Source organism: Callospermophilus lateralis, chromosome 13 (assembly GCF_048772815.1).
Source record: "Callospermophilus lateralis isolate mCalLat2 chromosome 13, mCalLat2.hap1, whole genome shotgun sequence".
NCBI classification, from domain to species: Eukaryota; Metazoa; Chordata; class Mammalia; order Rodentia; family Sciuridae; genus Callospermophilus; species Callospermophilus lateralis.
In genome coordinates, this window is record NC_135317.1 from 67596630 (window position 1) to 67613199 (window position 16570).

At 33.8% G+C, this 16570-nt stretch overlaps 1 protein-coding gene across 3 annotated transcripts in view; it reads left to right on the plus strand.

Moving 5' to 3' along the window:
• The window catches only part of Ush2a (usherin), a 724044-nt gene that overhangs the window by 388122 nt on the left and 319352 nt on the right, over positions 1-16570 (plus strand). For all 3 annotated transcript variants that reach the window (XM_076831652.1, XM_076831654.1, XM_076831653.1), the window contains one exon: positions 2108-2255. In XM_076831652.1, the coding sequence (XP_076687767.1) occupies positions 2108-2255 (148 nt within the window). The remainder of the gene's footprint in view (positions 1-2107; positions 2256-16570) is intronic.

The window sequence follows — 16570 nt, forward strand, 5'->3', positions numbered from 1 at the left end:
TTAATTTTCAGTTAGCTAATTTTTGGACTAACACTGGCATGTCCTAAAGTTTTGGATCATCTTTTGCCCATGTAGTCAACTGAGTCCTCTTTATTTGTAAAGATTTCATTCTCAGGAGGAATATGTTTTGTTTTTTTTTCCTAATGAACATATGCACACATAACTGAGAATTAGAAGAAACCCACAGAGGTAAAGATAGCCCTCAATCTTATTGTAATTTCACATCCAGGTTGCAATTTCACCCATCTGAAACTTTCTTATGCTGATGAGAAATTATTCTAAAGACATGGGCTAATGCCGTATTCTTACCTCAGGAAGTCAGCATGCTCTTCAGGTTGGTTGGCCATGAATTGTTATTTGTACTTATAATGAAAAATATGCAACAATTACAAAAACTTAGTGAGCAGTAATATACTACAAAAAGAAAATATCTAAAAATTGACCGTTTCCTCCTATCTTTAGGGAAAAGAATATTGACTATTTAGGTTTCAGAAAATCATTCCTGCAATATCTAACTGAAAAGTAGCAGATAGGCTAAAAGAAATAAAAAGGTGCTAAATTTTTTTATGTTAGTATTATCTATCTTTCATGAAAATAGACTAAATAACTGTGCTTCTCATATCTTCTATAATTTTGCTTCACTTCCTTATTGATTTTGGTAAAATTTAATGCTTTGTGAAACATTTTAAATTTTATTGTGTAAATTGTAGTTGTAGCTTGAAGAGATACTGAACAAAACTTAAATATAGTTTTGAAATACCATTTGTATGTAAAGATAAAAACCTTAATATTTTCTAGCAAATATAGTCTGGAAAAGCCCTGTATATATGTCTCAACTTCCTGAAGAAATGCTCATACAGTAAGTTTAAGGGCTATTGACCATTTATTATGAAAAGGCACCTGAAGAAATGCTCATACAGTAAGTTTAAGAGTTATTCACCATTTATTATAAAAAGGCACACAGAAGTTCTGAGTGTTTTCAAAATTCATGTTACTGCTTCTGTTATTCATGGTACTTGATTAAGGAGAAGGGCTCTCTATAGTTAAGTTTTCATTGTTGTCACCAAAATACTTGATAAGAACCATTTAGTGGAGGAAAAGTTTAATTTAGGGCTCACATTTCAGAGGTTCAGTCCACAGTTGACTGACTCCATTGCTCTGGTCCTGAGGTGAAGCAGAAAATCATGGTGGAAGGGTGTGGTGGAGGGAAACTGATCAGTTTATGTCAGCAAGGACGCAGAGAAAGAGATCACAGTGCCAGGAACAATATATAAACCAAGGTCATGCCCCAGTGATCTACTTCTTCCTGCCATGCCCTACCTGCCTATAGTTACCACCCACTTAGTCCATTCAATTAGGATGGACGATTAGGTCACAATTCTTAATATAAACATTCCTGCATTAACACAGGAGCTTTGGGGGATACCTCATATCTAAACTATAACAGGTTCTGTGATTATGTTAAATTTGTCAGTTTAATGATAAATTTCATGTTTCAATGAAGCCTATCTCCTCTGATACATAAGTAGATTATTTGTCCCTCTAAGTCACTAAACATTCACTCAACAGTATTCTAGATTGAGAAGGATTGTTTTATTTAATTTTACATATCAAAATATAAATATATTGGTCATGTTATAGTAAATAAAAAGCAATTATACTTGCTGTACATCTTTTTTTTCCCCTCCAAAATAGTTATCTTATCCCAAAATGGTCTTCAGTCTCTAGTGCTTTTCTTATGTGGTTCAATACCCATGTGCATGTGTGAGTGTGTAAGCATGTTTACTTTGTTCTGGAAATCTTTGTGCAAGGCTAACTTTGGCAGGGCTATTTACCCAGTCGGTATATGTCCTTGATCTCCAGGCTCTGACTTAGGAGAGTTCTTACCTCACACATTCTGGATAAATTTCTACATATCAGAGATTGATGTCTTATACCCCTAAAAAAGCAAACTAATTAAATGTCAAATTTCAGCATTGAAACAAATTCATTTTGAGGAATGAAGGGAGCATCATTTAACAAAATCTAAAACTTCAATTATGAATTTTCTTTCTTCATAAACTTTGGGGACCCAGAGTGATGTATACTTTTTCACATCTCTGTTTAGGTTTGCACGGGTGGTGGATGCACTTTGAGTGAGGCCAGTGAGACCATCACTGAGGAAACCATCCCAGAGGGTGTGCCACCTCCCAGAGCCCACTCCTATTCACCGGATTCCTTTAACATCTCCTGGACTGGGCCTGAATATCCGAATGGTAAGTGAACTCTTTTAGCCTCAAGTTAAAAAGATGATTAGCAAAGGTAAATTAATATTCTAAATGGCAGCTTATATGTGGTGCTTAATTTTTAATGATCATTTTAGCACATAAAATTCCTGAGATAGTATCCTTGTCTGTAGTTGGGGAGATTGTGGTTTTTAGGCTAACACAATTTTGGTGGCTCAAAAGTGCTCCCTTTTGATAGTTCTTGTGTACTGCATCTTATTGTCTAACATGCTCCAGGAGAGGTGAAGAGAACAAATGAGGATTCCCAAAGACTGCGGCTTTGAGAGTGACATTGTATTTTCAATGACTTTCAGTTTTTAACAACCATTAGTTCTTCCTGGAGAAGTAGAGAGGTGGAAAGTTCATGTACATATTGTATTTCAAAATGCTTTTGATTTAATAAGTTTATCTTAAAAGAGGCCAGTTGGAACTGTATTCTTTAATATACTATTTATAAATATTTCAACATGCAGTTTTTAAACAATGCATACATTAAACATACATACATTTATACCTATTTATCTTAGAGCAGATTGTGTGTATTTTTATGTGATCTATATGTCCTTGTATAGTTTGGAGAATTAAGCTAGCCAGTTAAATTTCTTTAAAACAAAACACAGAATAAAGAAATTTTAATAGCTTTTGGTAGAAATTACTTTATTCGATTATTAGAAGTATCTTTAAGATTCACATAATGTAGTGCAATTGTTTCTCACTGATAGAAGCTTATGGGATATCAAATTCCATTCCTGCTTAAGACAAATATCAAGAAGAATTAATATCATAGAAATTCTTCTAAGTTACTCATTACTAAAAATTGAAATGGCCTCTTTCAGCATAGACAAAAGGAAGGAAAGAAAAAAATGTTATTTTATTAGTTTGTCTTATGTTTACTATGATATTAATTATTTCAGCCATCTCATTTTAATTAAACTTTTGGCAAATGCAGTAGATATATTTGAGGTGGCGGAGAGAATTCCAATAATTAGAGTGAGTAATTATGTCTGCTATTGAAGTTATTCCTGTACTAGTACAAATTTCCTAATAAAAAATAAATGGATATCTATTTGATACTATATTAAGCATTCAAAAAATCTTGTCACAGGGCTGGGTTTGTGGCTCTGTGGTACAGTGCTTGTCTAGTACATGTGAGGCACGAGTTCAATCCTCAGAACCCATAAAAATAAACAAATAAAGTAAAAGTAATATGCCCATCTATAACTAAAATTATTACAAAAAAATTGTCACACTTCTCATACCACAAAACAATCTAGTCTTCAGGTTGCAATGAAAATGTTAATGATTTATTCTGATTGGACCACTGCTAAATGCTGTTACATGATTCGAATAGTAGAACTCTTCCCTTTACCCCATTGGTAGTTACAACTGAAACTATAGTTGTACTCAAAATTTTCGGTTGTCTAGGGAAATACTTTCCTTATTTTAAAGATATTTGCTTATTATGCTTTGTACATTTTCAAAGCACTTTTTAAATATATTCAATGAGCAAAAAGAATTGGGAAGCTTTGGGAGATATTTGTTAACACTATCATGGTATTTTAAAGACTTGTGTTTAATAACAGCAGAATTTTCAGAATTTTTATTGTGGGACAATTGTTAGAAATTTAAAAGAGAATTTATTTTCAATCAAAAAGAAGAAGAAGATGATGATGATGATGAAACTTCTTCTTTCCATTACTCTTTTTCACTTTTTCCACAACTACCAGTGTTTAATTTCTGCTGTGGATTGTCTGGAGGGGTAATCTGATTGTTGGAAAACATCTTGTCCCTTTGTATGTTCAAATGCTTCCCAGAAAATACCTGAGAAACAAAGTCCATGTTTTGCCGTCTGGCATTCAGGTAACACCAAGTTGTGACTCAACCTAAATTTTTAGCACAGCTTCCCTTTTAGCTACCCTGGAATATTTAGAGCTTAACTTAAAATTGAAAGACATGGGTGTGGAGTCAAATAGGCTTAGAGTCAAAAATCATTGCAGATTTAAGATAACTATTACTTTGACAAACTTACTAAATTCCTCAAAATCCAGTTTTCTCAATTATAAAATAAATTCCTCAAATTCCAGTTTCCTCAATTATAAAACTTGAATCAACAATCCTGATCCTCCCCAGATCTTTACCTATAGAAAGTCAACTAATTCTTCCAGGTTAATCATAGGCCTCTTGTTCTATGAAATCATTCTATTCTTCCTTGAGTTTAAGTTACCTTTCGACTTCCCTTGTCCATGTAATCTGTTTCTGTTCCTTTATAATAGTATTTAATTCATTCAGCCTGGGCTTAAAGTTATTTGGGTACATGTCTAACATGCCCACCAGATGATAAGGACCATGAATCATTCATTTTTCTCCCTTCACAGAGCCTCAAATTCTATTGTACCTTATAGAGTTGCCCAATATTTAGTTTACTTAATTGTTTCTTGTGCAAATTGCCTTTGGTGGCACATAGATTGCAAAGTTCTCATTCTTGAATGATACCAAGAGAGATGATAGAAGGACTCACAGGCCAGTTCCCGAAATACATTTTTTTTGAAATATATTTGATTCTAAAATATATTTGCTGAGCTGTTTGGTGTCTGGGAATGGTTTTTTCTTTTGGGATTTTGGATCTTATATTTGACCCAAGCATTTTTAATATTCTTTGCCAGAGTATTCCCAGGTCAAACTTCATGGAATCAGGCCCATATTACAATATATGCTACATTATGGTTGTTTTCTAATTTCTGAATATGCTGCAGGAGAGTAATACAATTGAACAATAAGGTGAGCTTCACCTTCATGAGACTGAAGTAGACCCTTCAAGTTATCTTGGAGAGAAACTTTGGTGGCATTCTTGACTTCAATACCATGCTCATTCATGTCTTCTCTCACTACTACAAGTCTGCCACCACACTCCTCTAAAGCAGGCTACTAATATGGCTTACCCAGATAACTTCAGGAACCCCCTCATACTCTGCAAAAATCTGAAATTGCTTATTCAAAATATATTTTGATGAACTATTAGTTGTCAAGATTTTTATATATAGAAGATACCAAAATGAATTTATCTAATCTTTAATCTCTATGGTAACTGAGTCTCTCAAAGGGAAATATCCATGTAAACCACTGTCTTAATCAACTTTTCATTACAGTAACACATACCTGAGATAAATCAACTTGAAAAATCAAAAATTTTAATTTTGCTCACTATTTTAGAAGTTCTGGTTCATGATCACTTCTTGGCTTTATTACTTTGGGCCTGTGGTGGCACAGTACATCATGGTGGGGGTACATGGTGGAAAAGATCTCTTTACCTGATGGCTTTGTGCAAAAGAAAGAAAGAGAAAGGGACCAGGGTCCCACAGTCCCTTCAAGGGTATTACCTTGCTGCCCTAAAAACTCCCACCTAGATGAACTAAGAGGGCCCATGTTTGAAAGGTTTCACTACCTTCCCAAAGCACCATGGGCCAGGGACCAATTCTTTAGCAAATGGGTCTTTGGGGGACATTCCTAATCCAAACTATAGCAATAGATAATCACAAGATAGTAAGTGCATGAGGTGCAAAATGTACCAAGAACAGCTCCCTAAGGAGACCTACAGGATGTGGGAGTGTCACCTTCTCCATCTTCATGAAGGTATAACAGGTCCATAGACACACATGCATTTAGCATGCAGTCATCTGTAACAGGTGTTGCTTGCCTGGTTTTAACCATTCAGGCTCCAGAGTCTTAACTCCATTAGTTAGTTATATGTCTAAATTAAATTTTAAACTATTATTTTAGTTGTAGAGAAACATAATATCTTTATTTTATTTATGTATTTTTATGCGGTATTCAGGATTGAACACAGGGCCTTACATGTGCTAGGCAAGTGCTCTATCACTGAGCTACAACCCCAACCCCTAAATGAATATCTTTTTCACTAGGACTTTGTAAACATGGAAAAAAAGATTTGTCAAAAAAAATTAAACCCATTTCCTATCATGGGAACTATGTATATTTCTGTATTTGCCTAAGTGAAAAAATACAAAAGTTATACAAGTATTCTGGCATAAATGTGTATTTATTGCCCAGGAAGCAATTGATAATCTTTTTGCCAGCATGGCTTAGAAAACAGTCTCTACTTTTTCACAACTGATTCTCATCTAAGTGGTTAACTCCTATTCATTAACATCTAGGCATAATCCTTACCCAGGGTTCTAATAAAATGGATTGTTCCCTGGTAACTTTAGCTCTTCTTTTTTCTGTCAACCTGGTCCTGCCCCATAGCATCCGTACTGAGATGGCATGTGCACAGAGAATTTTTCCCTTATTACTCTATTTTGTTCATTAATGTATCAGCCACTCCAAGAATAGTGCCTATCACACAATAGATGCTCAATTTAAAAGCTGTCAACTTCCTCTATCCAAAAAAAAAAAAAAAAAAAAAAAGTAAATAGCAATTTCAGGGGAGGATGTGGAAAAATTGGAACCCTCATGAACTGTGGATGGGAATGCTAAATGGTGAATATGCTAATTGGCATAGGATCCAGCAATCCCACTTCTTAGAAGTTATGCAAAGCATCATAAACAGGATCTTGAAAAGGTGTTTGCATATGTTTACTGTAATTTTATTCACAATAGTCAAGACATGGCAACATAAATGACTATAAACAGATGAATACATAAACACACCGTGGTCCATACATACAGTGGAATATTACTTAACCATTAAATGAAGGAAATTCTGTCATATACAACAGCATAGATAAAACATGAGGACATTATGATAACTGAAATAAGCAGTCACCAAAAGACAAACAGTGCATGAATCCAATTAATGTGAGCTATCTACAGTATCCAAACACATAGATAGAAACAAAAAGTAGAATTACAGTCACCAGGTATTGTGTGAAAGGTGGAAATGGAGAGTTGCTATTCAGTGGGTGTAGAATTTCAGCTTTCCAAGATGAAAATTTCTAGAGATCCTTTGCTCAAAGTGCCCATGTAGATAATTTCATTGTACACTTAAAGTTGGTTAAGATGGCAAATTGTGATATGTGCATTTTCACCATTATAAAAGAACATAATATCGACAAAAGTCAATAAGCTTTTAAATTGGAAAAAAGATTAAGGATTGTGTTAATTTAAAATAATAAAAGCTTATTGATAAATAATCAAATAAAGATACATAATAAAATATGTATTTATTAAGCAAGGGTAAGATCACACTATTTGTTCTGTTGTGTAACTTGCATTTTTCTCTGCCAATGTGATAAAAAAAAGTATCCTTGCATGACAGTTAAAACTAACTTGACCTCATTCTTTAGAAAAGTGGTATAGAATCCCACAGAATAAAACCTCAGCATAGATGACTCATCATTTATTGATGGACATCTATATTTCCATATTTTGCTCTTACAAATAATGCAACTTGCTATTAATTACCTTACTCTGCCTTGGACCATCTTTAAGCGTGAAATCATTATCACTTGATTCACACCTAAGGCTTTTCTTGCCTTCAAATATGTCCTGCTTAATTCTAGTCCCTTGCTTCACATACCTGCAAAAATGATGGTGTGACACTCCAGGTCTGTGTTTCTCTAATCAGAGTCCTTTGTACTCCTGTTCCCTCTGGCAAAGGTGTCCTTTATAAACTGTGATCTCAGGCAGGATGTTAAAAACTCTAAGAGAACTACTTTTAGGTTCAAGGTATATAGAAACCCTTTGTTATGGAAGACCTTGACTCTTCCTTTGTCATGCTATTAGCCACCAAGTGAAGTAGCTCAAGGGACTGCTCTCTAATAAATTAGTGACCTGTGTTTTGTGGATTACAGATGTATAATTAGAATTACACTTTTGAGAGCATCCAAATTCTCATAAGCCATATTCTCTTTTAGCAGCTTTCTTTTTAAAAATCTTGAAATATGTCATTTCCTCACATTTGGACTTTACCTTGCTAAAACAGGGTAGCTATCTGACTATACAACACTAACCCCTTATTATCTAGCAACACACTATAAATACCACTACTACGGAAGCATTTTCAACTAATTTGAATGTTTTTCTATTTTTATTTTTATTTATTTATTTTATTTTTATACTGGGAATTGAACCCAGGGCTTTGAAATAAGCTACATGCCCAGATCTTCTTATTTTTTATTTTGAAACAGGAACTCAATACGTTGTTTAGGGCTTCCCTAAGTTGCTGAGGCTAACCTCAAACTTTTGATTCTCCTGCCTCACTCTCCTGAGTTTCTGGGATTTACAGGCATGTGCCACTGTGCCTGGCTATATTTAAAAATACTAGCTTTAAAATTCTTATTCTTTTCCAATAGTTGTATGTTCTTTATCTTTACCCAAGAAGATATACCTAATAATAGTTTCTGTGTTGGACTGTGAGCTACATGAAGGCAGGAAATACATGTGCCTCAACTACTATAGTCCCAGCCCTTGGCAGGATGCCAGTAACCGCGGATGTGGGTTTTAAATAGCTATTGAGTGAATTAATGTTTACTGATGATAAGGACAATAATAAAATTGTAATTGTGTTGATGGGAGAAGCATATGCATATGCAATCATATAATATACATAAATGCACATCTAGATCACATCTTATAATTATGTAATCTGAATGGGGTGATTTCACAGGCAGTGGAGAGGAAGGAGTCTCTCCCTTTTGGCCTACTAAATGCTTAAAGCACAAACTTAGAGTCCTGTCCTTTTGCTCAAGTTTTCTTCAGCCTGGCAAGCTATAGTCATTCTACAGAGATGACACACAGAGCTCTGTGTTTGGCGTGCTTCAGTGTGAAGAGACATGGATGCCATGATCAGGATTTGTTAATTAAAATGTGTACATTGAGGGAGGAGCTTGAGAACTTGGCACCCAGTGGACAAGGGTAACAGGTTCATCTTGAGAAATGAAGGTTGCTTAAGAAGGTTATGGAAATATTTTCCTAATCTAGCCATTTGCATTTGTCTAACTTTGTGAGAATGTATATATAGTCAATGTAATAAGTGGCAATCATGTCAATACAAGTAGAAAACTTCTAGGAGGTTGATAATTTTTTGTAGATTTATATATAGTGCCCTGAAGACAATAGAATATTGTTAGAAGAACAGTTAGTTCAGGTTTTTGAACATATACATTATTTCAGGAATGGTTAGTAGAAAAACTGACTAATGTAGATTTTTTACATAGAGTGTATATAGTTGCCCTTCATATGAAAAAATGATGTTATAGAAGAGGAATTTTATAATTATATATGTGGTATAAGTGTAAATACAAATGAAGTATTCATGAATAGAAATATATATTTGAATTCCTGCTATTGCTAATAATAATAATAATAATAATAATAATAATAATAATAATAATAATAAAAGCTCCAATTTATAATTATTTGCCTAGTACTTTAATACTTCTAAATTACCCCATGAAATGGCATTATCTCAACACTCATATTTGGAAACTCACATTTATATAAATTAACCAATTATTCAAAATCGATTGACAGCTGGTTAAGTAGAAAGCTAATAAAAAATAAAACAAGCAGTGAATCACAAAAATTCAAGATTTTGTTCTGTACTCTTCTGCCTCTACTTCTTATAGAAATTCTCTTAAAGTAGGATTCCATCTAGCACAATGAAAAGGAAAAAAAAAAGAAAAAAACTTGTTATTTTTACTTGTTCAATATCTTGTTCTTAGTGCTAATTGACAAAGTTCTTTAAATCTCCATTCTGATTTTTATCTGGTTTTAAAGAAATACCTACTTGTGGTTCTTTTCAAAAGAAAGAATCATTTGTGGTTACATGTTGAACTAATTTATTTTTAAACAGCTAATATGTGATTCTATTTACTTTCTTGGAAATTCTCAGTTTTAATAGGTGAAACAGATTATAGAATTCAGTGAATCACTTAGGAAAACTGCTTGACAGTTTTGAGCAAACCTTGTGTAACTTTTATGAAACACCTCCAATCAGTTTGTCAGGTAGAATTTCCCAAGCAGTCTTTTTTAGATTCCGTTGATTCCATTTTTAGGAGAGCATATCAGTAATAAGGCATTATTCCACCATGAGAGAGTTCTTCTCTTTTCCCTTTTAATTGAAGGATCAAGTATTCACATAGGGAGATATCTGCCACATCCAATCATCATCCAGACCTTGGGGACAACCCTCAGTTGATATGCATATTGCCATGCTGCACTGGAAAAAAACAAACAAATATGTTTGGGGCATCTATATTCAGCATGCATGTTATTTTATGACACACTAAAGTATTGTTGTTTAATTCTTACAGTAAACAGAAATCTTCAGTGTAAATAGAGATGCCTTGTATTAAATTTACATTGTATTGTACTCATTGAATTTCCTTGGTTATATATGACAACCTATTGAGCACCTTAGGAAATACAATTTGACATAACATGATGAAGAGGCACAAAGATATATACCCCAGTGGATGTGCTTTATGGACAATTATGATTCAGCTTCCCTGTGAAAATTAAACACCTTAAAAATTCCATCATTATGGAAAGAGAAAGGTGATAAACTCGAAACTGCTTGCATTAGACAGCCAATGAGAATTAAGTATCCATTTGTGGATTATCCTTTGAAGAACTGAATGTGTACAACTGGATTAAATAAACTGACTTCCTTTTATTACATAGCATAATACGTTTTTATACATATCTCAATAATTATTAACACAAAAGATTAAGCAAGTAAAAGCACAAAAAATGCAATATAGTAAGATATAATAAAATAAATGGCACTAATTTTTTTTTCTGTTGGATTTTTATCTTTTGCCTTTCTATACTTCATTCTCGACTTTTCTCCACTCTACCCTGTGCCTTACAAGGCTATAGGAAAAATAGGTATAGAAAGATGTAAGGTATAATGTTCTATGCACTTCGGAGTCTGAAGGTATTAGTGCCAACATCTAGCTCTACCATTCTAGCTGAATAACATTGACCAAGATACTAAATCTCTCCAAAGTCTACTTTTATCATCTGTAAAGTGAAAATAAATCTCATTCACAGTGTCAATGGGCTTCCTCTCTCCCTGACTTCTTGTTGGCTTGTCTGTGGCAGCACCTGCAAAGGATGAGAGGGTAGGAAGAGAATAAAGTGTCAGAACATACTGCTAGCGGTTACCTTTCTGTATGGCTCTGAACAGAGCTGTATTCTACCAAAAGCTACAACTCCTATCCAATTACCTTTTCATATAAATCTCTCTTTCTTTAGGTTCTAGAACCCAATGTTACCCTTTACCCCACAAATGGAAGGATGTTTACTGGCTCCTAGTCAACTAGTTAGCATGGTCTCCTAGGAGGCAGCCATTACTGGATCGCGTGGTTTATTATCATCTATTCCTCTCCCTTAACCCTCTCCACATCTTTGTACATTGCCCCTTTACTAAAATCCCCTCAGTTATCCACTTGATTTGCCATCAGTTTCCTGCTGTAATCCTGATGGATTCCTAAATCTCATTTAATCCACTTTTAACACAGAGATTTTTGAAGCTGGGGTGGGGAGGATAATGGGAACTGTGGAGATAAATTTGAAATACTTTCTTTCATTTAACAGTGTCAAAAAATAAATACATTTTTAAAACTCCATTTTGTTAAGCTTTGTTTTGGCACAATACACATCTTAAAAGCAAATAAAAAGAGACCCATGTTCAAAGGTTCTGGAGGCAGTTTGTTTATCTAATAAGTCCATGATATTTAATTTTTAAGGAGTAATCAACTTACTGATATCTCAATGAGAGCTTTCATTTATTGTTATGAAATCCTTGTTATAATTAGTCAAATAATGGTTGGTGATATTTTTTTCTCTTGATGAAGTAGTTCCATGTGCCAAGTTTGGCTTAAAGATCGTTTCTCAAATAAAATTTATGCCTTGGAATATTCAGACTATGTTAGCATCTGCCTCCCATTCCTGATCCCCATTTATCCTTCTGTTCTACCTGGCTTTTCTTAATAAAGTTTACAAGCATTCAGTGGACTTAAAGAATGTCTTCTCTGTTGCATGATGAGTTTTATGAAGGCAGGAACCAGGACTATTATGATAACTTCTGTATTCCAGCATATAGTTCAATGTATGGCACACAGTAGGTGTTCCATAAATACATCTGGTGAACCAAAATACTGCTAAAAATCTAATCCACTAAATCCAACAGGCTTTTAAAAAAAGTGTTTAGAAAGTATCTTTCTTTGTATTTTCTGGACTTGATTAGAGTAGAAGAGGAACTTCATTTTAGTGTGTATGGAGGTTTATATGTATATGTATAGAAGGTATATATACATATATATGAAACTAATGATATAGCATGCCAGTAAGTAATCCAGACCTGTGAAAAATTTGTTTTTGAGAGATTTACAGACTAGTTTTTACAAAAGACCTGCAGTAAATAACATAGGTCAAAGCAGAAGATACAGTATAAGCTTCCCAGAGCAAGTAGGCATTAATCTCATTCTCAAAAAAAGGATCAACCTAAATTCTTCCCTTTTATATGCATAACATATAATTCCTAAGGCATATTCATATATACTCACTCCATATACGTGTAGCTGCCTCAGAACTTATAAAAAATGTTTACTGTTACGTTGATGTAGTAAGCAAAATATAGAAATGATTTAAATATCTAAATTTTGCTATACTAAAACAAGAGTAACAGCCATTATCAACAATAGGGTTGGAACTCACAGATATTATTTTTTCAAGAGAAGATGAAAAAATAAAAAACATCTGACATGATTTCCCGTAATGCAAAACCATGCAAAACTTAATTGTGTTGTTTAGGAATGAAGTCCTAGGCAGAAAAGCAAGACATGGTTCTTGAAATGTCATCATAATCATCTGTCAAGGAACTGAAGGATTAGAACCACGGACATCAGGGAGATTTCCGGTTCCTGACAATATTCTATTTTTTAACTTGACTGATTGGTTATATAGCATTTTGATTTTTAATTTTATCATTAAAGCAATCTAAGTGTGTTTATTTTCTATTTTCTATTTTATTATATGAGTATTAAAATAAAGGGAAAATAGTTATAAAGAAGTTATAAAGCATAATGTTCTGAATATTTCAGGGCCAACTCACAGCTCTTCAACTCTCTATCTGTATAAGATTGACCAAGATATTAAATCTCTCTAAAATCTGTTTTTATCATCTGTGAAGTGAAAATAAAACTCATTGTATAATCAAGGGTGTTTTCCTGATGATTAAATGATACCTGATAGAAACAATAATGTTATTGTTTGAGCATAAACTTAGTCAGACCTACATGTTTGTCTCTTTTTTGCCTTTTTCCCTTGCAGAAGAGTTTTTATTTTTTTATTTTTTTTAGTTGTAGATGGACACTATACCTTTGTTTTATTTTTATGTGGTGCTGAGGATGGAATCCATTGCCTTCCACATGTGAAGCAAGCACTCTACCACTGAGCTACAACCCCAGCCTGAGGTTTTGTTTTTTAATGAAGTGTTTCATTTTGATATAATTGTAGATTCACGTGCAGTTGTAAGAAATAACAGAGATCCCACGTGCTCTTTACTCAGATTCCGCTAATGTCAAAACTGTAGTACAAGATCTCAATGAGGATTTTGACATTTTTGCAGTCAAGACATGGAAAAGTTCAGTCATAAGACATAGGTTTATTTTTAATTCTCAAATTGAAATCTCCTTTTAAACCAACAATATAAGGGAAAGATATTCTTTGATAGCAGGTTTTTATAAGTTTTTCATGGTGAACTCCAATCCAAAGGTAGGCCTTTTTCTTTTTTCTGAGTGGGGACATTGTCTTACCATAATCCATACTAGCATATCCCAACCATAAGAGGGGTTTTTTGTTTGTTTTTGGTTTATTTTGTTTTAAGTATACAAAACTATTACAGGTATTTTTCTCTTAGAATATAACAGGACTAGTGCTAAAATGTGGTATTACCACATCCCTGTCGTAGTCACAACTAGTTACTACATATTCAAGAAAACATGGCTTTATAAATTGTTATTTTAGATTTTTTGCTTGTTTGTTTTTTGGTCCTTAGGGGGACTCAACCACTGAGCCACACCTCCAGCCTATTTTGTATTTTATTTAGAGACTGAATTGCCTAGCACCTCAATATTACTGAGGCTGGCTTTGAACTCATGATCCTCCTACCTCAGCCTCCTGAGCTGCTGGGATTGATTACAGTTGTGTGCCACCTCACCTAGCTGGATATTTTTAACTCTTATTTTTTCTTACCTCCATAGTCTTCCCAATTCCAATCTACACTACATGTGATTTTAGATTAACTTTTCTGTATGTCACTTCATTATACTCTTTAGTCACTTCATAAAATATCAACGTTTCTCTTGTATATCATAAAATCCAAACTCCTTGCAGTAGCATTAAAGGTCCCAGCCTTCCTTTGAAGGCTTTTTTTTATTACTAGATTTTATCCAACTGCAATAATAACAGTGAATATCAGTATATTCAAGATACTTTTACTAAACCTTTACTTTCTTATGTCTATGTATTAGTAATAACATTTTCCTCAGGATTACCTTTCTAAATTATAAGCTTTTCTCATTCCACCTGTATGTCAGATGTAGCTGTACCATATAAAACATCAGCAAGAGACCCCACCTCTTTGTATAAAAGATCTAGCTACTCTAAAGGCATGAGCAATGCCTTACCCAGGGTGATTGTTCTCTGCTAGAAGCTCCTGTATTTACCATGACTTAACTATGCCATTTGCCTGGTATAAAGGTTTTATGGTATTTATCATTCTTTAGCTTTTGGGTTGTTATTTAATCACACCTATGCTCTATTTACTTCTATAAGAGTACTTCTTATTTTTTATTCTGTCACCCAAAATACCAAATGCAGTCGACTTTCAATAAATGTATGTTAATATCTTCTTCATATTTCTCTTGATTGTTATTAGGACCACAGCATGTTCATCAGCTTTTGATATAAGATGTATTTTTAAAAAATTTAGAAAATTAGTCGAGAAAGATAAAATGGGAGTAGCGACAACAGCAGAATGAGATTTCTGGGTTCCATGCCTGAATTCATATTTTTATGACCTTGGACAATAAATCTTCTAAGACTTCATTTCCTCATCTTTATAAAAATACAAAACAGTTATTATTTCTTGGAGTTGTCTGTTAGTAGAAACATTCCACATAAAACATTTAATGGATTGATTCCAAGTAAGTAGTCAGAGCATTTTTTAATAATTTTAATTATTTTGTGTTCTATAATTTCGAAAATATTTACATGACATTTTAAGAACTTAGCTTTTTAATTTCCCCAAAGCCATTCATACATGTTCTATGTTCCAGTTATTTAAAAAAGCTATCTCTTTGGTTTACAATAAAAATGCCCACTACATTATTTTCTTTAGCTTTGTATGTTCAGTTTAGAAATCTGAGGTCAATGAAATTTCAAATATTGTGAAATTATAATAGACTTGTTCCTTTTTAAATCTGAATGTTTGAATCAAATTATGCAGTGTTCCAAATTTTAGTGATTTCATTTATATAAGAAACTCTGCTAATAAAAACAAGTTATGAAATATTTTGCCTCCATATCTTGATAAGAAATAAAGTGCTCTTTTGAGGTGATTCAGCTTTTTTGTCCATGAATTTACCAGGAGGTTATCTGTGTGCCCCCAATTCAGGGTTTTATAGGTAATGGCCTCGACCAAAGCAGATCAGAGGAAATGCTTACACTTGTCTCAGGCTCTCTTTTGCAGGGCATATGAGGCTACTAGCTCTAAACTACATCAGTATTTCACTTTGACCTGACTTTGAGATCTAGTGATTGACCATTCAGGTCTGGATCCAAAGGCAGAAAACACAGAAAGGTGAATATCATTAGCCCTTTCATCTACAGCACAGATTACATTAACCCAGCTTCCTGATTCTGGGATAGGCCACTCTCATATTTCTGGTACTTGGCAAAGGCCTGATTGGTCACTGATTTTATGTAATGTGACCAGAAAGGAATTTGGTATTATTCCTCCCTTACTATAGTATAAAGAATGAATTATATGGAACATGATACACTAAGATACCTAAGTGACTATTATCCTTAAGTGTGAGATGATGTTAGAATAGACTAGATGACCATGGAAATGAAGGTGGTAGAAATTAATCTGAAATGTAAAGTCTTTGGGACTTGGTGATGGAGATGGTGTAGGGAATGTTGTGGAGGAAAGCATCAAGAATGACTTAGAGACTGGGCGTGGTGGCACACATCTGTAATCCCAGAGGCACAGGAGATAGAGGCAGGAGGATCATAAGTTCAAAGCTAGCCTCAGCAAAAATGAGGCACTAAGC